Source organism: Mustela erminea, chromosome X, assembly GCF_009829155.1.
Source record: "Mustela erminea isolate mMusErm1 chromosome X, mMusErm1.Pri, whole genome shotgun sequence".
NCBI lineage: Eukaryota > Metazoa > Chordata > Mammalia > Carnivora > Mustelidae > Mustela > Mustela erminea.
The window spans coordinates 8,650,548-8,671,511 of record NC_045635.1 but is presented as its reverse complement, the minus strand read 5'-3'; the positions used below and the strand labels follow the sequence as shown (position 1 = coordinate 8,671,511).

Here is a 20,964-nt window from a genome sequence, read left to right as displayed (position 1 = left end):
GGAGTACGAAGAGCTTGTTTTGGGGTTTTTTTGCAGTATATGAAGCTTGAAACTGCAAGGAGCTGCCTATAATGAAAATTACTGAGTGTCAGCACAGCTGGAATGATTATACTTGTATTACCACCACCGAACGGCGATAAAGCTGAAACTGACACAGCTCAGTTTCTTAGAATTTCACTGTTTTTGTGACTTACGCAGAACACTACATGCACAAAGGACGATGTCTTTCTGTGCCAGGTGGCAGGTAGAGAAGGAAAAGTATTAGCGATCACATGGGGCAGTTGGGAGCAACTAGGACTGTCTTGACATTCCGCAATACCTTGAACACCAGGCTACAATCCAAGAGACCACAATGGCATTTCTGTGTGATCCTGTTCAAGTTACATAATCTTCCTGATGTCTCCATTTCCTCCTCCATAACCTTACCTATTGGAGAAAATTCCTTTAAGTCTCAAAAAAAGACTAAGTGATGAATAGTAATGCTATAAATGGCCTCTTATTTTTCTTTTTTCTTTTTTCTTTTTTTTTTTTAACTGATCAGACATTTAACAAGCTCCTCTTCTAAAATCAGTATGTTGAGGGGTGCCTGCGGGGTTCAGTCAGTTGAGCCTCCAGCTGGTAAGTACAGATCAGGTCATGATCTCCTGGGTGATCTCCAGTCCCAGGGTGGGCTCCAGGCTGGTGTGGGGTGGGGGGCATTGTCTGCTGGAGATTCTCTCCCTCTGCCCTTCCCCCCACTTGCTCTCCCGCTCATAAATAAATACATCTTTTAAAAAATGCAGTAGGGGCACCCTGGTGGCTCAGTCAGTTAAGCCTCTGCCTTCAGCTCAGGTCATGATCCCAGAGTTCTGGGATGGAGCCCCGCATTGGACTCCCTGCTCAGCAGGGAGCCTGCTTCTCTCTCTCGCTCTCTGTCAAATAAAGAAATAAAATCTTTAAAAAATAAATAAATAAAATGCAGTATGTTGGTCTGAGTTCAGCCCATGACACATTCATGGAATAGGGTGAACCACTTCAAACAGGTGGCCAATCACACCCTTTTCCGTGTGGGTCATGGCTTAGTGGGGAAAGAACAAGAGTTTGGAGCATGCGCGTTCCAGAGGGGTCACTGGGAGATGGGTTGCCAGTTCGGAACTCCAGAAGGTAGCATGGAGTACCTGGGTGACTGGAAGCCGTTAGAGAAGTTCTCAACCAGGAAGGATTCTGCTCCACTTCCCCAGGGAACATCTAACAAGGTCTGGAGACATTTTTGGTTATCATTAACCGGGAGAGGATCCCACTGACATCTAGTGGGTAGAAACCAGGGAAGCTACTAACCAGCCTACCATACACCAGAGAGCCACCACGACCACAAGCAAAGCTGCCCTGAACGTCACCAGTGCTGAGGTTGGAAATCCCTGCTCTAGAGACAAGGAAGTGGGAAAGAAAGAGGGAGGCAAGAAAAACCAAATTTCACCTCCTCTGCTAATCCCCTCAGGAGTCCAGTTGGCACCGGCTGCTGGTCCTTCCAACCAAAAACTTTTCTCCTAGACTTACGAGTCGCCAACACTTCTAGTTTGAAATCACAGACTTAGGGTGATAGAAATAGGGTTTCTCAATTTTTCATCTCCTCCTTTTAAAATTATAAGAACCCCGTCTGTTGGCAGACATACTGGTGCCCTGCTGACCATCACATTAAGGGAAAGTGAGACCTTAATTTTAAGGTGTCTGAGAAAGATTATACTAAAATGTGCTCAGAAAAAAAAAAATGCTAAACTGACTCAGAAATCTCATACAATATGCATCTCCTTTTGTCTGCACTACTTCTTATCAGTAGGAAAAAAAGAACAGAAATCGTAAGAATCATGCAAAGAAAAATGTGGTTTTTTTCCAGTGACTCTAAGTGGTTTAGCAGCATTATCAGAGAATGTGAAAAATATATCCTTAAAAATGACCTCAGAGCCAGTCTCCTTTCAATTTAAGGAAGCAGACACTGAAAAGCCTGGGGAAAATAACGGGCTCACCTTGGACGTCACAGTGGCTCTGTAGCAGGTGACTGTACCCTGGACCATTGGTGAAGACATGATGCTAGCAGCTGAATAATCTTACAAGTCTCTTTCGACCACCTTAGGGTTTTGTCTGCTACGAGGCAGAGAAATGTAACCTCTACAGATACAAAGATGGTGGGGGACTGAAACTCTTCATTTCAGTCAAGCGAGTGCAGAGTCAGCTTTTAGAAAGAGGAGGACGGGTCACCTCATTTTGATGCAATGTGAATGAGACTTCTCTTTTAGCAGAGCAGCAATCAGACTGGGAAGCCTTCTTTTCAGTACCCCCATGGGGTCCAGGGTTCAGTAATTCCAAGGAAATGAATCACAAGCAGCAATCGTGAGCTGTCAAAACATCTGTTTGCAAAGCCCAAGGGGCAAAGAACAGTATCAGAAGGTACTGGGACTTCACTTCTGTCCAGGCGGTTCGGCAGCAACCCCCCCACAGTGACTGTACCTGGACACACTCTACCCGATGGAGCCGAGAAGCCGGGGAAAGAAACGATCGGTGTGTGAGCAAGGACACAGGGTTGGAAAGAGAGACTGAGTGGGCCGTCTCAGTCACTACTGCTTGGGGTGAAGACATAGTGAATCCTGGCAGGTAACCAAAGACCTACTCGTACTTCTCAGCCCTTGGAATCTCTTCCCCCTTGACAAGAAATTAATGGGCTTCACGAACCTCAGGGCTGGTCACAGACACAGTTCTTGAGTGAGGGAAGAACCCCGCCCCACTGTTGTCCCTGCTTTATCATCTCAGGGCACGGTTCCATTAAAAGGCAGGCAGGGTCAGATTAAAGGGTGCGCGAGTCAGGAGCCACCTCCCAAAGTACGCGAGTGCCTCTAGCCCTCTTCAGGGCAGGCTCATCCTCAACATTCACCAGGCTGGGCAAGAACAGAACTAGAACCCTCCACACCACACATCTATGGATATAGAAGTTCCAAACCGAGCTACTAATCTGTTAAGTCAAGTCCGTGTTTTATCCTCCGAAAGTGACAAATGTCCTTTGATAACAACATGTAATAAGAGGCACATTTTCCGATTTGTAACTTGCAGACTTCTCAGAGTCCCACCCCACAACATGGTGTCAAGGACACCGCACTCACGGGGGCCGGATGCCATCTCCTCTCCCCACTCATGGTCAGGCTCACACCTGAGCCCACATGCATCACCTCCGTCCTTGTCGTTTGCCATCAGCCACATCTGACTATTCCTTGGTGGGACCCTACCCTTCGGATCCTGGAAGCAGGCTCAGGAGTGGGGCAAGGAATTCTAAGGAATTCCAAGGTCCCAGATACCCAAAACACCAGTCTAAAGCAGAAGCTGGTCACTGTGTCCTGTAAAAGGCCTGTTTTTTGAGTCAGTACTTTAGGCATTCCGGGCCACACTCTCTCTGCCACAGCTACTGAGTGCAAACAGTCATAGATAATATCTAAACGAATGACTGTGGTTGCACTCCCCAGAAAACTTTCATTTACAAACATAGGCCATGGGCCAGAGGCCACCGTTAGCTGGTGCCTGGTGTAGGAGGCAGGAGGGAATGGGCTGAGGAAGACATGTGACCTTGGACTTGCACATTCCCTGAAGCATGGAAAGAGGAGTGCCTAGAGGAGAACCAGAGTGGGCCCTCTGGAACGGTCCAGTACTCGAGCCACCAGCCACACGTGGCAACGGAACACTTAAGATGTGGTGGTTGGCCCAAACTGAGATGGGCTCGACATGCAAAACACACAAGACGTCAAAAAGTAATGGACAGGAGGCGCCTGGGTGGCTCAGTGGGTTAAAGCTTCTGACTTCGGCTCGGGTCATGATCCCAGGGTTCTGGGATCGAGCTCCGCATCAGGCTCTCTGCTCAGCGGGGAGCCTGCTTCCCCCTCTGTCTGTCTCTGCCTGCCTCTCTGGCCACTTGTGATCTGTCTGTCAAATAAATTAAAAAAAAAAAAAAGTAATGGACATGCCCAAAGGTCTGCAGCCAGGCAATAGTGACTTGCTAATCCACACATACCTCCACCTCCCACCCTCCATGCAACTGTGATTTTCCCAAAGCCCTCCAAGAACTCTTCTAGACCCAATGCTGACTGCACAAAAGTGACCCACCTGGACAAGGTCTGAGACAGGCCCATTCCAGTCTGAAGCCCAAACAGAAAAATCTCCAGAACTTTATAAAACTCCAGTCTATATACCACGTCTGGTGTAACTGATACATCATTCTAATTTCTCTTGCTGCTGGCTTTTTACAAGTTATTTCTGATGTCAGAAAATTCCCAAGAACTCCCCAAAATTAAGTATCCTCTCGGGTTTTATTATGAAAGTTCTCCCTTTAGAAATATAAAACTCTGATTGCTGTATTTGTGTTGTCTCTTTCTTCTGTCTTAAAAGAAAAATCTGGCTGATCATAGTCTTTGAATTTATAGGACCTTCTACTCTCACATGATATTTATACTCCAATGAAACATTACCCTTTGGGAAGGTGCCCATTTGACAATAATTCACAAACATCAGCAGGTGTAATCAGACCAAAAAGAAAGACAACAAGATCCAGAAAAATCAAACATGGCTTTGATTGATATTTCAAACACCTATTGCATGACTAGTTCAGTAAATACACAAATGAGCCTGTCAAACCCAACTCAATTATTGGACACCCCTGCTGTTTTCAACACATTGCTCACGTTGATCTTAAAAAAGAAAGGAAAAAAAAAAAAAAAAGGGAAGAAGAAGAAAAACGAAAAAAAAAAAAATCCAGAAACCAAAAAAACAGATTGTCTTTCATTCTGCGACGATGGACGTTGAGGAAGTAAAGTGTGATGGGCTGAAATAATGACAGCGTGCAGAGGGGAAAGGAAAGAGCGCAAGCCTTTGTAAAAACTTCCAATCAGGTGAAGTCAGAGTTGAGGCCAAGGTTCTAAAAGGAGACTATAGAAAAAAACATTTTTCATATAAAATGACAGACACTGACAGTTTTGTCTGGTACCATCTGTGTTCTCTCTTCCATGGCCCTTTGCTAGACCTCATGCTCCAGCCTCCCTTGCAGGGACTGGGGCTACATTCGTGTGGAGGCCACTTGCGTAGGCAGAGCCACGGGCTACCTTGCCCAGAAACCTCTAGCAAGCTCCGCCAGGCTCCCTCTCTTCTCTCTCCAGTGGGGATACTATGAGACTCCAGAAGATGATCAAGCCCTTAGACCAGGAGTTGCCAAACTCTTCTATCAAGGGCAGATAGAACATATTTAGACTTCGTATATGTGCTGCCGAAGCGAGCACGAACATATTTAGACTTCGAAGGCTACATGCTCTCAGTCATAAAAACACAACCTGCCTTCATAGGAAGCAGCCACGGACCCTAAGTAAACAAATGAGTCTGGCTATGTCCCAATCAAACCATGAATGATGGACACAGAAACTTGAGTTGTGTATGATTTTCATGTGTCACAGGACACGTGAGTGACTCAGTCATTAAGCATCTGCCTTTGGCTCTGGTCATGATCCCAGGGTCTGGGGATCCAGTCCCGCATTGGGCTCCCTGCTCAGCGGGGAGCCTGCTTCTCCCTCTCCCTCTGCCTCTCCCGCTGCTTATTCATGCTCTCACTGTCTCAAATAAATAAATAAAATCTTTAAAAAAAATGTCACGTATCACAAGGTATTACTCTTTTGTTATTTTTAAACCACTTAAACATCAGAAAAATGTAGAAACTGTGCTTGGCCCTGCTAGACTGAAACGATCAGGTGTGGAGACGTTTCTCTGCCAACCCCACACTCCCGCTATGGCACAGTGGCAGGAGGTAAGAAATGGGTTTTCTTGTGGGAGGTCTCGGAGCCTCTTGGAGTACCATGACTGATACGTAAGTAATTGCAGAATCTTGACCATCGAGAAAAGAACAGATACCACACAAGCTGTTTCAGAACAGAATAAAGGCTTTCCTTGGAGAAACACACATGTCCCCACCCGGGTCCTTGTGAGAAACTTCAACATCCAGATTTTCCTGAATATAAAGCCTGTTTACAATTTTTCAGCAGGCAGTTGCTTTCTTTGTCTGTCTCCTGCTTCTTCTCCTTCCCCTTTTTAACATGTGGCGAGGATAATCTGGAAGGACACCTCCCCCAGGTGTTTGTGAGACAAATCCTACCAGCGACCGATTTCGAAATGACAGATACCTAACAACAGAGGTGGTACACTTCTAAACAGAGAAGGTACAAGTGCATTCTCGGCGATGGTGTCAATTCTGACCTAACGTGATATACAGATGCCACAGAATTCAGTTATAATGACACACAATAAGTCAGTTTCATTTTTGCAGAGAGAACCACAAAAGAGACCATTTTATGCAATTTGGAAAATCCTGTTCCTAAAAGCATTATTATTCCAACATCGAAAAACTACTCAGAAAAGACACTGAAATTAGGTCCTCTAGCATTCCTCATTTTATAGTCTATAACTGCCTGGCTCATGTTAAAGGGAGTATTTAAGGACAGTAAAAGTGGACAGAAAAGATTAATTAATAAAATTATTTATAGTCAGGCTGAAGGCGATAGACTATGTTATCTGAGAGCATAGTTTTCCTAAGAGGAATTCGTTTTTGGAAATGTGAATGACTTTATTATATTGATTTTTTTAAATACATATACTTTTTCTATTTGAGAGGTAAAGAGATATGAAGGTAACTTTAGGATGATAAAGTACAAATATATCACAGCCGAATAATGATCATACTTTTAAATTATATATTGTGACACATAATAAAGGACAGTTAACCTTTTTTAGAAAACCTTTATCCACAGTTTATAGCAGACTACAGATCACTTTTTTTTCTTTTAAAGGCCTAACCATGGGGCACCTGGGTGGCTCAGTCAGTTAAGGGTCCGACCCTTAATCTCAGCTCAGGTTATGATCTCAGGCTTCTGGGATGAAGCCCCACAAGGGCTTTGCATTCAGTCTGGAGTCGGCGCGAGATTCTCCCTCTTCATCTCTGCCCCTCCTCCTGCCCGGACTCTACCTCTCTCTCAAGAATAAATAAATGAAATCTTTTAAAAATAAAACAGGGACACCTGAGTGGCTCAGTCATCATTAAGCGTCTGCCTTCAGCTCAGGTCATGATCCCAGGGTCCCGGGATCGAGTTCCGCATGGGGCTCCCTGTTCAGCGGGGAGCCTGCTTCTCCCTCTCCCACTCCCCTTGCTTGTGTTCCCTCTCTCGGTCTCTCTCTCTGTCAAATAGATAAAATTTTTAAAAAATAATAAAATAAAAAATTAAATTAAATTTAAAAATAAAATAAAAGGGCTAAACTTGAGGGGGCCTGGCTGGCTCAGTCAATGGAACACAGCAACTCCTGAATCCACGGTCATGAGTTTGAACCTCACATTGGGCAATAGAGCCTACTTAAAAAATTAAAAGGCGTAACCTTTCCTACTAGGGTTGGAAAGCTTTTTTATTTTTATTTGTTTTAAGGCTACATAGTAAACAGTTTCAGCTTGTGGGCTACTGTATCTATCCCTGTGGCAGCTGCTGGAATCTGCTGTTACTGTGCAAGAGCAACCACAGGCGGTGTTCTGCGGCGTGCCTGTGGCTATGGGCCAATAAAACTTGATTTACAAAAACAGGCCCCTGCCCCCGCTACAGTCTATCAAGTCCTGTTGCACTGATCCCCAGTGGTAACCTAAAAGACTATATTAAGAGAGTAGTTGTCTTGGGGTGCCTACGTGGCTCAGTCGTTAAGCGACTGCCTCAGGCTCGGGTCCTGGGATCGAGCCCCGCATGGGACTTGCAGCTCCACGGGGAGCTCTCGCTGTGTCTCTCTGTCATATAAATAACTAAAATCCTTAAAACACACACACACACACACACACACACACACACACACACACGAGGAGAATGGTTTTTCCGTCTCGATTTTAACTTTAAGAGTAAATGATGTCTCGAGTCAACTATCAATTCACAGGAAATACAAAGAACAAAGAAACTTGTTAGGCCCTGCCGTGGAATTGAATCAGCAAACTCCAGAATGAGTAGAAATTCTACAGGACAAATGACCCAGCTTCTTAAAAAAAAAACACATCATAAGAAAATAAGAGAGATGTGGAAACCTATAGATTAAAATAAACTTTAGAGGCCTATCAATAACTTATAGCGGTAGACCTTATTTGGATTCTCACTCAAATGAACAAGTTACAAAATAGTTGAAATGATTCTATTTAGAATCAAGCAAACAAACAAAAACCAAGAGGACTGTAGAGAACTAGATCAGGGTTAAGTAAAAAAACATCAAGGAGAAAGCAGTAGTAGAAAATACGGAAAATTTTCCAGAAATCCTTAAGGTTAGTATCTAAATGTAGCCTCTTTTTTGGAATTTATCAAGTATGAAATTCATAATACAAAAAGTACATAAAATACGTTGACACCAAGAAATGGAATAGAATTTAATAGGCAATGTCTTTGTAAACTTCCCTCCCCCAAAATACGGAAGATACTTGTTCAGATGTTAAGAACACTCCTAGAACAGAGCAAGACTAATGGCCAAAATCAAATACGGCAAGAAATGATCCTTTTCTGGCAGCCATTTCATTTATGACCAGGATGAATGGAGCATGTCTGAACACACCGCGATCATCTATTTTTTGACACAGGTGCAAAGCACATAGGAAAAACAGAACATAGGTTAGAAAACTTTGATGTATACCCTGGAAAAACAGTGTAAAACCATAGTTCTTAGATGTAAAGACAAAATTCTAAAAATATTTTTTGTTCTATCAAACACAGTGCATTATTATTAGAAGAAAAACTCTACCTAAGGAATGTCCACATATATATTCGTTTTAGGAAATAAATTTAAACCCTGTTCTTTTGTGTAGTTAGAGATCTCTCAGCCTCGGCACCGTTCACATTTGGGGACAGGTAATTCCTTGTTGTGGAGGCTGCCCTGTGCATTGTAGGATACGAGGTAGGATCCCCTGGCCTTTGTTTCCTAGATGCCAGGGGCAATACCCTTGTGCCAACTGTGACAACCCAAAAGGTCTCCAGGAATGGCCAAGTGGGGGCAAAATCATCCCCAACTGAAATCAAATGATATAGATCAATGCATGTTCTAACATCCAAGAGAAATAAATATACGTTAACACCGCAATAAGCTAGGAACGCCAGACTTAGAGGAACGCATGGAGTTAGTTCCTAAGCCACGACCAGGACAAGGCATTCAGAGTTCAGATTTCTGGTGTATATATCTAAGCTTGCTGTCAAGCATTCTTTCTGATCAGATTGGCACATATGTAATTTGGGAGTTATTTCAGGCTGCAGCAGTACCAGTCAGTGAGAACCAAAAGCTCCTCAAAAATGTGGATTTCATTTGGTCAAACATTCCATTTATGGAAAAACACATCGGCAAGACAAGGGCAGTGTCTCAAATGTGTTTCATGAAAAAAAAAAAAATCTTCATAAAGTGCCCAAGAAGATGACTGGAAATGCTCCTTTTCCTTTCTTTTCCTTTTTTTCATTTCTTAAAAGCGACTTGCTCTGGGACGCCTGGGTGGCTCAGTTAAATGTCCGACTCAGTTTTGGTTTGGGTCTGATTATGGCTCAGGTCATGATTTCAGGGTCATGAGATCAAGCCCCGTGTCAGGGCTCCACACTCAGTGGGAAGTCCACTTGAGATTCTCTCCCTCTGCCCCTCCCCCTGCACATGCTCACATAGCTCTCTCTCTCTCTCTCTCTAAAATAAAAATAAATCTTTAAAAAATATAAATTATATATTTTGGTTACGATTCATGTTTTTTTTAAGGTTTTATTTTTAATTAGTCTCTACACTCGGTGTGGGGCTCGAACCTACAAGTGGGGCTCGAACCTACAACCAAGATCAAGAGTCTCATGCTTCCCAGGTACCCTAGGATTCACGATTTAAATTTAAAGCACTTTTCCAATGAAATCATTTCAAATAATACATGAATTATTATATATGATATGTAAATTATATATATATATATAAAATAATTCCAGTGAAATAATTTTTTCATTGTAATTTTTTATAGAAAAATATAGAAGATATATCTGTGGAGGGTTTCATTTGGTGTCTAATTTTCAGATGCAAAAATTACTTTTGAATGAACTCTCCTTTCATTTCTACTGATTTGTTTTTAAATTTCGCTCTATCGCTTTCATAGTAGGATTAGAAAAGTACACATACATGAGTTCTGGGGACATGGCTGTGTGTTGTATCATTCTTCACGCTTGAACCACATTTGAAAATATCCTTACTGAGTTATTTAAATGAAGTAATTTTTTAAAAATATGCACACATCTACTCTTAGTGCCATAGTTTTTCTCCTTGTTTGTCTATTTCTGATAAAAAGCCATGGGCCTTCTATGCCTGTACTATGACTTTCAAATATACGTGTTCAGTAATGGCTCTACAAAAATACAATACTGGGTAAAAAGTACAATACTGGATATAATATACGACACTGAAACCTAAACACTGTCCTTTAATTTATACTTACTCTCATAATTACTGATGGTTTAGTCTTCTAAAGCAGCTTAATAGTACTAATTACCTCATTAGTTATGCATGCCAAAAATTTTTCCCTTTTCTCTGGTACAGAAAAAGCATGAATTTTTATCTTAAAAAAAAAAATGTCTTAGAGGGCGAGAGTCAGAATCTGTTTAGAAGCCCAGAGTGAGAAGTCTCTCCAGGATATGTGGGTAGGGGATTAGCTGGTTGGGATTTGGAGAGACTAACAACGGACCATGGAAGGATGGTCAACCCCCGAAGCAACGGTCAATGATGTAAGTGTGGAGAATGTCACATGAGAAATGAAATTAAATCCAGAGATCCAATTACATGCAGAGTATGTGGATGCAGCATTATGTACTTTGAAGGACTATAAAACTGGTGGGGTTTGATGCTTGATGAAACACAGAATTCAGAGGATTATCTTTGCTTATATTTGGATTTGCTGTTAATGTTGTATAGCTTTTTTTTTTTAGATTTTACTTTTTTAATATTTTATTTATTTATTAGACAGAGAGAGAGAGAGCCAGAGCAGGAGGAGTAGAGGGAGAGGGAGAAGCAGACTCCCCGCTGAGCAGGGCCTCGATCCCAGGACCCTGGGATCATGACCTGAGCCAAGGGCAGTCACTTAACCCACTGAGCCACCCCGGCGCCCAATATTGTATAGCTTTTTTTTTTCTTTTTAAGATTTTATTTATTTATTGTAGAGAACGGGGAGGGGCAGAGGGAGACAGAGAACCTCAGGTAGACTCCACGATGAGCGTGGAGCCTGATGCAGGGCTTGCTGTCCCAAGCCTGAGATCATGACCCGGGTGGAAATGAAGAGTCACACACTTAACGGACTGAGCCACCCAGCCGCCCCTGTTGCACAGCTTCTGATTTGTGTGCTCATCTTTACGGTCACAAGTACACACCCATGATTTCATTTTAAAATCCATATTGTATTAGCATCAACTAATAGTTTATATAAAGGAAACCTTATTGCTCAATTAAAAATTTTTCTTTAAATAAAAGAAAAAGGTTAGTTATCTGATTGTCAATCAAAAGCCAGACCACCTAAAATCTTCAGTAAGTGTGGCCCCTATTTTGGTGGAAGGCCTCTCTTCCCACGGCAAAGTCACGGGGAAAGTCAGCTGCTATTAACCACAATTAAATTTAGTCTGTAAAAGGAGAGAACATTTCATCCTGTCTTTTCTCCTTGCTTTACCCTAATTTGTCCTTCAAGTCAGAACATATTATTTCATTCTCAAAGCCATTACCATCCTTATCTTCCCCAAAGGGATGTGTAGCACCGAGCACATTTGGGCTCTCCATGGTCACCGTTGGATGAGCTCTCCGAATTGGACGCTCTGATGCTACACCCTCTGCCCAGCTTCCAGTAGAGGGAGGACAGTGTTTGCAGGTGGAATGGCAATATGGGGATGTCCAAAGAACCCACTCGAACCCATCCTTTGTGTTATTCAGCCTACTGTTCAGCACAGAGCACACAAACAAAGAAGGAATGACTGAATCACAAGCAAATAATCAAAATCAGATAACACCAGGGCAAGTCATTCTGCAGATGGCATTTCAAACAAGAAGAGTGATGAATTCCCAAGAGTTTGATTAAAGCTAAAGGGAGAGGGTAGTTCTATTCCCCGTTTCTAGCTCTTCCCCAAGCAGGGTCCAATTCATCAGCCAAGGTGTTAGCATGTTTTGTGGTTCTGTTTTGTTTTTTCTTTCCAACGTTGTAATTGCTACTCCATTGCTTGGTTTGGTTTTCTAACACCCAATCCCACTGCTCCTAAGTGTTATATATATATATAATTGCATTTCAAATGAAAGGGAATTTATTTTAATTTTGTTTTGGATATTTCTTAACACCCCTGGAGGTGGCTGGCAACATGCCAGGACGCTGAAAATCAGAGTCGCCAGAAAGTGCAGTTGGAGGAAAACCAAGAATGTTGCCAAGTAGAATCATCTTTCGGTGGTATTTACGCACCTCTCTGCTCAAGCCAGAGCAAACGCTCAACAACCTGCTACACAAACTTGTCTCGAACACTGGGTCATTTCTCACCTTCAGAACTGACTTTGGCTCATTTTGTAATTAATCTGTACTTCGAAGGTCCTAACGTAAGTTTTATATTGTAAACTGCCGACACAGCGATCTAGCTTTCACATGAGGCTCACACTCTGTCTCTTTACAAGCACAAACACACCCTCACATTCAGCCCTAATGCTAAAAGGAGTCCTCTGCCTAGCCTGGCTGACCACCCGGCCGACCAATCCACACTTGCTCATACTGCTTCTTTTGCTGTACCCCACGGGGCCATTCACAAACTTAAATAAGAGAAGCGCATATGTACAGGAGCCAGCTAGGAAATAAATTAGCCAAGTATTTCATCTCCTAGTGGATTACGCAGAAGGAAAAAAAAATCAGAAGATAGCCCCTTGGACGAGGTCATTTAATGCCAAATATTTGAACAGTTACTACATGCAAGAACTGTGTAAGCTATGTGGCAATGCAAAATGGAATACAGCACAAATCCTGCCTTCACGAAGTTTCCCTGCCTTGTCTACATGGCCACAGCTGTCACTCTCCATTTCCAAATCTACCCCTGGTCCTGGTCCTGGTCCTGCTCTACTTAGCTCCAGCCACTGACTGCCTTCCCTAGAAGTTTTAGTAAAGCCACACTGTTTATAGGTGCAAGGCAACTGCACACACTTGAACCTGGACTTTCCATTCAGTAACTTCACTGTCCACTCCGACTCATCACAGTGGTCTCTCTATCTGAGTCCTGAACTATAGTAGCAATAAATAATGGTTTTTGAGAAAATGAAAGAAAATAATCCCATGGTGGGACCTGGTTAGGGCTATGGTTATAAAAATGACCAAATCAGAATTCCAGGAAGTTTCAAACACAGCTCTCCAAGTATGTAGGGTTGCCAGATAAAATATAGAATACCCAGTTAAATTTGAATCTCAGATAAACAATGAATGGATTTTAGTATAAGTATATCCCAAATAATGCAGGAGACATACTCTTACTAAAAAGAGAAGCTGTTCACTGTTTACCTGAAATTCAAATTTAACTGAGCATCTTTTGTATTTTTCTTTCTTAAATCTGACGTTACAAATATACCCTTTTGAGAATCATTTGCGTTGAGAGATCTCCCTTTTGAGTTAAAAATAGTCCTTAGGATGTTCATACCCTCCTATCAATTATTTTATTTTTAAAAGTTTTATTTAAGTAATCTCTACCCCCAACGTGGGATCAAACTCACCCCAAGGTTAAGAGGGGCATGTCCGGGGCGCCTGGGTGGCTCAGTGGGTTAAGCCTCTGCACTGGGCTGGGGTCATGGTCCCGGAGTCCTGTGACGGAGACCCGCATCAGGCTCTCTGCTGAGCAGGGAGCTCAGCAGAATAGATAAAATCTTAAAAAAAGAATTTTTACAAAGAGGGGCATGCCCTTCAGACTGAGCCAGCCAGGTGCCCCTCCTCCTATCAATTATTTTAAACAGTCCTTACCGTGCATTAATGTCCTCAGAAAACTGGCTTTGTGCTTGCCAGGCTGGCTCAGTCTGTGGAGCATGCTACTCTCCATCTTGGGGTTTTGAGTTCAAGCCCAATGTTGGGTGTAGAGATTACCTAAATAACTAGATATTTTTTAAAAAAAGAAAATTGGATTTGTGAACAGGAACGAGAGATAGCCTAGGAGAATTTAGAGCTTGAAGCATTGGTATCCTTACCACCGGGTAGGAAGGCTACATAGAATTTAGGATCACAAAACACATTCAGGGCCCCGCCCCCTTCGGGCTGCTGGCGCTTAGAGACCTACCTTCTCAAGGCTGCTGCTGTAGGGTGTGGTATTTATCGGGGCCGCCCGCGAAGCGGGCTCCAGAACACGCGAGGAGCGCGCTCTCGAGCGTAGGGGGCGGCCATTGTGGTGCGCACTCCCGAGTCTGAAGGGACCCTTGAAAGGCGCGCTCTTGGGCTTCCAACACGACGGTTGAACGGCGCGTTCTCGAGCTTCCAAGGCAACCGTTGAAAGGCGCGCTCTCGAGCTTTTAAGGCGACCGTTGAAAGGCGCGCTCTCGAGCTTCCAAGGCAACCGTTGAACGGCGCGTTCTCGAGCTTCCAAGGCGACCGTTGAAAGGCGCGCTCTCGAGCTTCCAAGGCGACCGTTGAACGGCGCGTTCTCGAGCTTTTAAGGCGACCGTTGAAAGGCGCGCTCTCGAGCGTCTGAGGCGACCGTTAAAAGGCGCGCCCTCGAGCGTCCCAGGCGACCTTCGAGAGGCACGCTTTCGAGCGGCGGCGGCCCGGCGAGTCCCGTCGGTGTCGGCGCTCGTGCCAGGGCCGGGGCCGGGGCCGGGGCCGGGGCCGGGGCCGGCACGGGGAAGAGGCGGCGGCGACGGCGCGGCGCGTGTGAGCCTCGAGCCGGGGTGTGAGGCGCGGCGTCGGCCTCCAGAAATGAAGCGCCAGTGCCCGGCGGCCTTACCTCCCGGAGCGGCGACGTGTAACCCGCCCCAGAGGTTGCCCTCCCTGGCCGGCACGACGGTGCCCAACAGCGACTTGGCGAGCCTTTTCGAGTGTCCGGTGTGCTTCGACTATGTGCTGCCCCCCATTCTTCAGTGTCACAGCGGCCACCTCGTGTGCAGCACCTGCCGCCCGAAGCTCAGCTGCTGCCCGACGTGCCGCGGGCCGCTGGCGTCCATTCGCAACCTGGCCATGGAGAAGGTGGCCAACTCCGTGCTGTTCCCGTGCAAGTACGCGGCCACCGGCTGCGAGCTCGCCCTGCGTCACACCGAGAAGGCCGAGCACGAGGAGATGTGCGAGTTCCGCCCGTACGTGTGCCCGTGCCCCGGTGCGCTCTGCAAGTGGCAAGGCTCGCTGGAGGCCGTGATGCCGCACCTGATGCACCAGCACGAGTCCATCACCACGCTGCAGGGCGAAGACATCGTGTTCCTGGCGACCGACATTAACCTCCCCGGCGCCGTGGACTGGGTGATGACGCAGTCCTGCTTCGGCGTCCACTTCATGCTCGTCCTGGAGAAGCAGGAGAAGTACAACGGGCACCAGTTCTTCGCCATCGTCCAGCTGATAGGAACGCACAAGCAGGCCGAGAACTTCGCCTACCGTCTGGAGCTGAACGGCCACCGGCGCCGGCTGACCTGGGAGGCGACCCCGCGCTCCATTCACGAGGGAATCGCCACCGCCATCAGGAACAGTGACTGCCTCGTCTTCGACACCCGCATGGCGCAGCTCTTTGCAGAAAACGGCAACCTGGGCATCAACGTAACGATCTCCATGTGTTAAAACGGAAGGCCCGCGGCTTTCCCGCCGCGGCCGAAAACCCTCGTGCTCAAGTTCACGGAGAACAAGGCACCCACGTTAGCCCATCAGCCTGAACTTTTGAGAGGTCTAGACACACGAGGTAAATAAAAGGAAAGGCTGTTCAATACAGGAAACAGCTGCATGTAGTTACACGAATATATTTAAAAATAAGTCAACCGTAAATTATATAAAGTATATAATTAAATATTATATATTGCACACACACACACACACACACACACACACACACACCCAGCATGGGCATCTCTTGTATTAAGAAAGGGAGCATTGTTAAAAAAAAAATGAATTTGTGTTGCAGATTGAGTGTACGGTTCAAAAATACATACTGGGTTTTTGTTCTGTGTGTGCCCCAGAGCTAGTGTGTATGGGGAGTGGGGGGAGGGTATTTTTTTCCTTTAACCAATAAGCCATGTTGAGTGCTCTGGAACCACTGTTTTTTTTTTCCCTTTGTGGGTCAACATACAGTGCTGCTATGTGTGTATATTTTGTGGGTGTATGTATTTGCTAATTCTTATTAATTCCAGTTTTTCATTAAATTTGATTTTCTTTTCTGTAATTCAGGTTTTTCCTCACCTTTTTTGGGTGCCTTTTTAAAGTTAGTGCCTTTCTGATATGCATAGTTGTTTATGATAAACCTTATACATAGGTATTCGATACATATTTCCTTTTCCCCCATTAATCAGTTCATTACAAATATTTTAGGCAGCAGCTCTTTCTTCCCACGGGTCCTGTCCCCGTGTTTTAATAAAACCACCATTTTGCACCAGAAATAAAAGAAAAAAAACAACAAAAAAAGAAAAAATGAATAAATGAAAAAAAAGAACAAATACGAAAAAAAGAAAAAATAAGTATTTTACATTCAACTCTTTTGAGAAAGGAAAGTTCCAGAAAGGAAAGGTAACAGCAGAATTATCAGAAGCTATTTAAAGCAGCTATAAGATGGTCTCTATTTGTCTGTTTCTCTCTCTTTTTCTCCAGTTGACTCATACCTTTGAATTTATTATTTGGAAGGTTAAGTAATACTGATTTTTTTTTAAATACCAGAAAAAATGTGTCCTCCCCCCAAATATCTTGGACAAATCACATGTTTAAAATTTGTTCTTGGGGTGCCTGGGTGGCTCAGTAGGTTAAGCATTCAGCTCCAGTTGCGATCCCAGCATCCTGGGATTGAGTCCTGCATCGAGATCCAGTCCTGCATTGGGATCCAGCCCTGCGGCGGGATCCAGCCCTGCATCAGGATCCAGTCCTCCATCGTGATCCAGCCGTGTATCGGGCTCCTTGCCCAGCGGGGAGCCTGCTTCTCCCTCTGCCTGCTGCTCCCCCCAACCAAAATAAATAAAATCTTTAAAAAAATAAAATAACATTTGTTCTTGTATTTATTGGTTTTGCAGAAGAAGGCATCGTCTTACACAGTATTTATAATCAAAAGCAAATCATGTTTTAAAAAGGCAGTTTGGAAAAAAAAGGTTTTATTCTTTTATAATTCTCGTTAAAAGACTACCTGGCAAATTTAAAAAACACACATTCAGAAAGTAAAAGTGGGCCACTGAAAGTAAAAGAAATAGGAGAAACTGGGAAACAATGGAGCATTTTGGTGAGGTTCCTGGTAGTGGCTCGGGTCCAGTTGAATATTATTTCTGAGTTTACATGGATTCCCTGCAACATGTGAAATTGCATTTTTTCCTAAAAGAAACCTAGACTTAACTTCACACAGTATTTGAATGGCTGGTGCCCTCACTTATACTTCCTACTATACCATTAGCTCCATTAAGGCAAGAAATCTTTTATTCTGGTGTCCCAGGGCCCAGCTCATCCCCATTTCTATGGTGGGTGAGCATAAATATTTACTCCCTCTTGTGGTTGATTGAGTTGATATATCTGGATTTAATTCAAAGGCTACACAGCTCAACATAGTCTAGTTCACAGATCATTCCAACATTGTTCCCTCCCTGCCCCAATCCCACTGAACAGTGGTGTTTGCCAATCTAATCTCCCTATGTTCCCATGGGTGCCAAATAAAGTATCAGTAAAGAGAGAGAAGCAGAAAAAAAAAAGGCAGATCTACTCCCATGTGACCTTCTTCAATGGGTTTTCCTCTCGTTAATCTATCTGTTTTGACTTATGAGTGACCATAGAGCCCTGTTTGCTTGGGACAACTCTGGTTTATGTCTGTTGTCCCAGGGTAATTATTAAGGGCCCCCCTTTGACTCTCAGAAGTGCCCTGGACCGGAGGGTCACCCCACTCCGGACACTCAAGAACTCATGGTAAGTAGGAAGGTACTATAGAAATAACCAATAGAGCACACAAATGTTTGTCCTCAGAATGGCCAAGACAAAGACATTCACGCCGTTTAATGTGCTCTACTCAAGAACTAGAAACCAGAATTAGCAGACTCATAAGGTGGGCAGTGCTGGGGTTTTTAATCTCATCTGTTGACTCTTGATGCTGGTGAAAAGCCTAGCTGCACAGAAGAATCACTTGGGCTCCAGGAGCTTTCAGAGCACACAGAATGACATTCCTCGCCCTACACGAGGAGGTTCTTACCTAGCAAATCTGGGTAGGGCTAAGGAATCTATATTTTTTTAAAGCTCACCCGAATGAGTCTTCCAGATACTGAGGCTCATAAATATTAAGTAAGTTTCTACGGCAGCCTCGAGATTGAAACAGAAACCTCCCTATCTCCCTGACTTGAATGCATGATAAAACAGAAAAGGGAAATACGTTACCAGGGGAAAAAACTTATCCACATCACAATTTTAGCTACTGTGACATTAATCACAATATCCCATGTGATTATGTGATAGCTCTTGCCGGAATCCCTCCTACCAATTCCACCAGCTTGGTCTTATCTCACTTCCTGTTTAAGAGATAACTTCAAAAGGAGCAGCTGTCAAGCATAAAATTTGAGAGATGATTTATGCAAACAAGAGATAAAAAACTAATTTATCTTCCACTAAACATAATGAAAAACACCCCATAAATCCACCAATTGATCCAGCTTTCTAAACACGAAAACCAAGGCTACTCTCCAAGTCTTAACTACATCCTTAATATTTTACCTGGCAACAAAGACAACATATGAAAAACCCCACAGATCCAAGAAAAAAGGCGGTCTTATCCAATGGTGACCAACCTTGTGTCCCACACAGGCAAGGAAGTCACAAATGACTGTCAAACAAGTTTTAATATTCCATAAGCCTGTTTTAAAAATGGGAGTATACCCCAATAAGGCCGCTCAAGCTCTGTGAAAGGCCAAACATGTTTTCTTTCACCAGAAGCCTATCAACTCAATGTGTTAACGGTGGCTTCTTCAAAGTTCAGATGAACTTCTCGTGTCACTCTCAGAAATTCTACATCATGTCTGATGGACCAGAGCTGCTCACTAGCAAGGATTACAATGCAGTGCACGGACAGGAAGAGTTTAAGTTTGCAAATGACCTTAGTTAGATACAAGCAACAAGTGTTAACAACAGGCATTGCTGAAAAGCTCGTAAATAACCTGAATGTTTCCTTTATTATTTATCACTACTTCAACTGTGACAGCGCTATCATGTTACTATAAAGCAGTCTCTGGGATGTGCTCTCCCAAACATTGGTGCCATGAGATTTTAGGTTAGTTTTTGTTTGTTTGTTTGTTTAATTTTATTTATTTATTTGACACAGAGAGAGCACAAGCAGGCGGAGTAGCAGGCAGAGGGAGAGGGAGAAGCAGGCTCCCTGCTGAGTAAGGAGCCTGACACGGGGCTTGATCCCAAGACCCCGGGACCAAGACCTGAGCTGCAGGCAGTTGCTTAACCAACTGAGCCACCCAGGCACCCCAGTGCCATGAGATTTTTGTGCATGTTATGCAAAAAGAGGATTCTGTGATCAGGTGAATTTAGCAAAAGTTGGTTTAAATGAAATTTAAGAGCATCCTTAAAGGCAGGATAACCAAGAGTCTTTAATATGTTTTTGTGAAGTATAAATCCCCAAGAGGTAAGGGTATAATATTCAGCATTTTCACAATGTATTTGGCCAAAGGTTTTCTTCTGTAGTGTAAATGGAGGAATATCCTGGGGTACCTCAAAATATATTTGGGGAGCACTGAAACAGACAATTGATAGTTACACATCATTGATAAAATCTGGACCAGAAACAAATCAGAAAACCAGTGGACCCGGGTAAATCAATCTGACTGTGTCACTTCCTCATTACTGTTCATTTTTTTCTTATCAAATTAACATTTCTACACACGAATCGACACACCATAGTAATTAATCTTTTAAATCGGAAGTAGTAGAAGCCCTTCTCCATCTAACCTGTGTTCTGTTGAATCTCACTTCCCCAAACTGTTGGGGAGCCTACAGTTCCTTATAAAGCTGCTTCCCTTGCTTCTAGACCCCTCAACAAGCGTCAAAAGGCTCTTGAGTAATTCCTGTTTGTCCTTAAGAATTTCTACCACGTACTCCTCCCTTGGCTGCACATCCGTGTAGAGATCCCTCCTCAGGGCCTTCCAAGGCCATGAAGGAGCTGCTTCCCATGGGATTCCACTGACGCCACCATCAAGTACCACCACCTCCAGAATCACCAAGGGACAAGAGCCACCAAACCCCGATAACACAGTCCTTGAGATGCCACGTGTGCTTTGGAGTCATTAATGTGCGTACCTACGCTCTCCCTTTCTGTCGCACTTGGTCACATAGGATATCAAGGCAGCGTTCCTTTGCACCCTTTCCTATCTTCCAATATAAACACAGCTTTCAGATTTTACTATCAGAAAGCAACTTCTCATGGACTGCTCCCCTATCTACACATCCTTCCGGTGGAGGCCCTGACTGCCTTCTGTCTCGGACTAATTTTTCAAAGATGTCTGTACACGGAACAGACTTAGAAGATCTAGGGCTTCCCTCCTTCCCTCCAAGCAAAGGGCAGGAACGCTTGCCGCGTAGGAAGGTAGAGACTGCTCCTGCCTTCGGAGCGAAGGGTACACATGATTACTGCCCCCTCGAAGAGACTGGGACTCTCTAAGCGCAGGGCTCCTTTCCTGCAGTGGAAACCACCACGCGCCCTGCATCCACCTGCTCCTCTTTGTGTTGCCGCACGGGCACTGGCACTCAGAACAGACACAAAA

General features: G+C 44.1%; 2 protein-coding genes across 4 annotated transcripts in view; one reads left to right on the top strand and one right to left on the bottom strand.

Moving 5' to 3' along the window:
- FRMPD4 (FERM and PDZ domain containing 4) overlaps nt 1-20,964 on the bottom strand; it is an 854,311-nt gene that overhangs the window by 442,225 nt on the left and 391,122 nt on the right. The gene's annotated exons all lie outside the window — the stretch shown is intronic.
- Nucleotides 14,844-16,046, top strand: LOC116582473 (E3 ubiquitin-protein ligase SIAH1A-like). Its single transcript, XM_032329887.1, has one exon. It carries the CDS (start codon nt 14,969-14,971, stop codon nt 15,812-15,814), a length of 846 nt encoding a protein of 281 aa, XP_032185778.1. The 5' UTR covers nt 14,844-14,968; the 3' UTR covers nt 15,815-16,046.

Bases quoted from the DNA above. Each gene is read 5' to 3' on its own strand.
- LOC116582473 (XM_032329887.1), top strand. From the start codon at position 14,969: ATGAAGCGCCAGTGCCCGGCGGCCTTACCTCCCGGAGCGGCGACGTGT.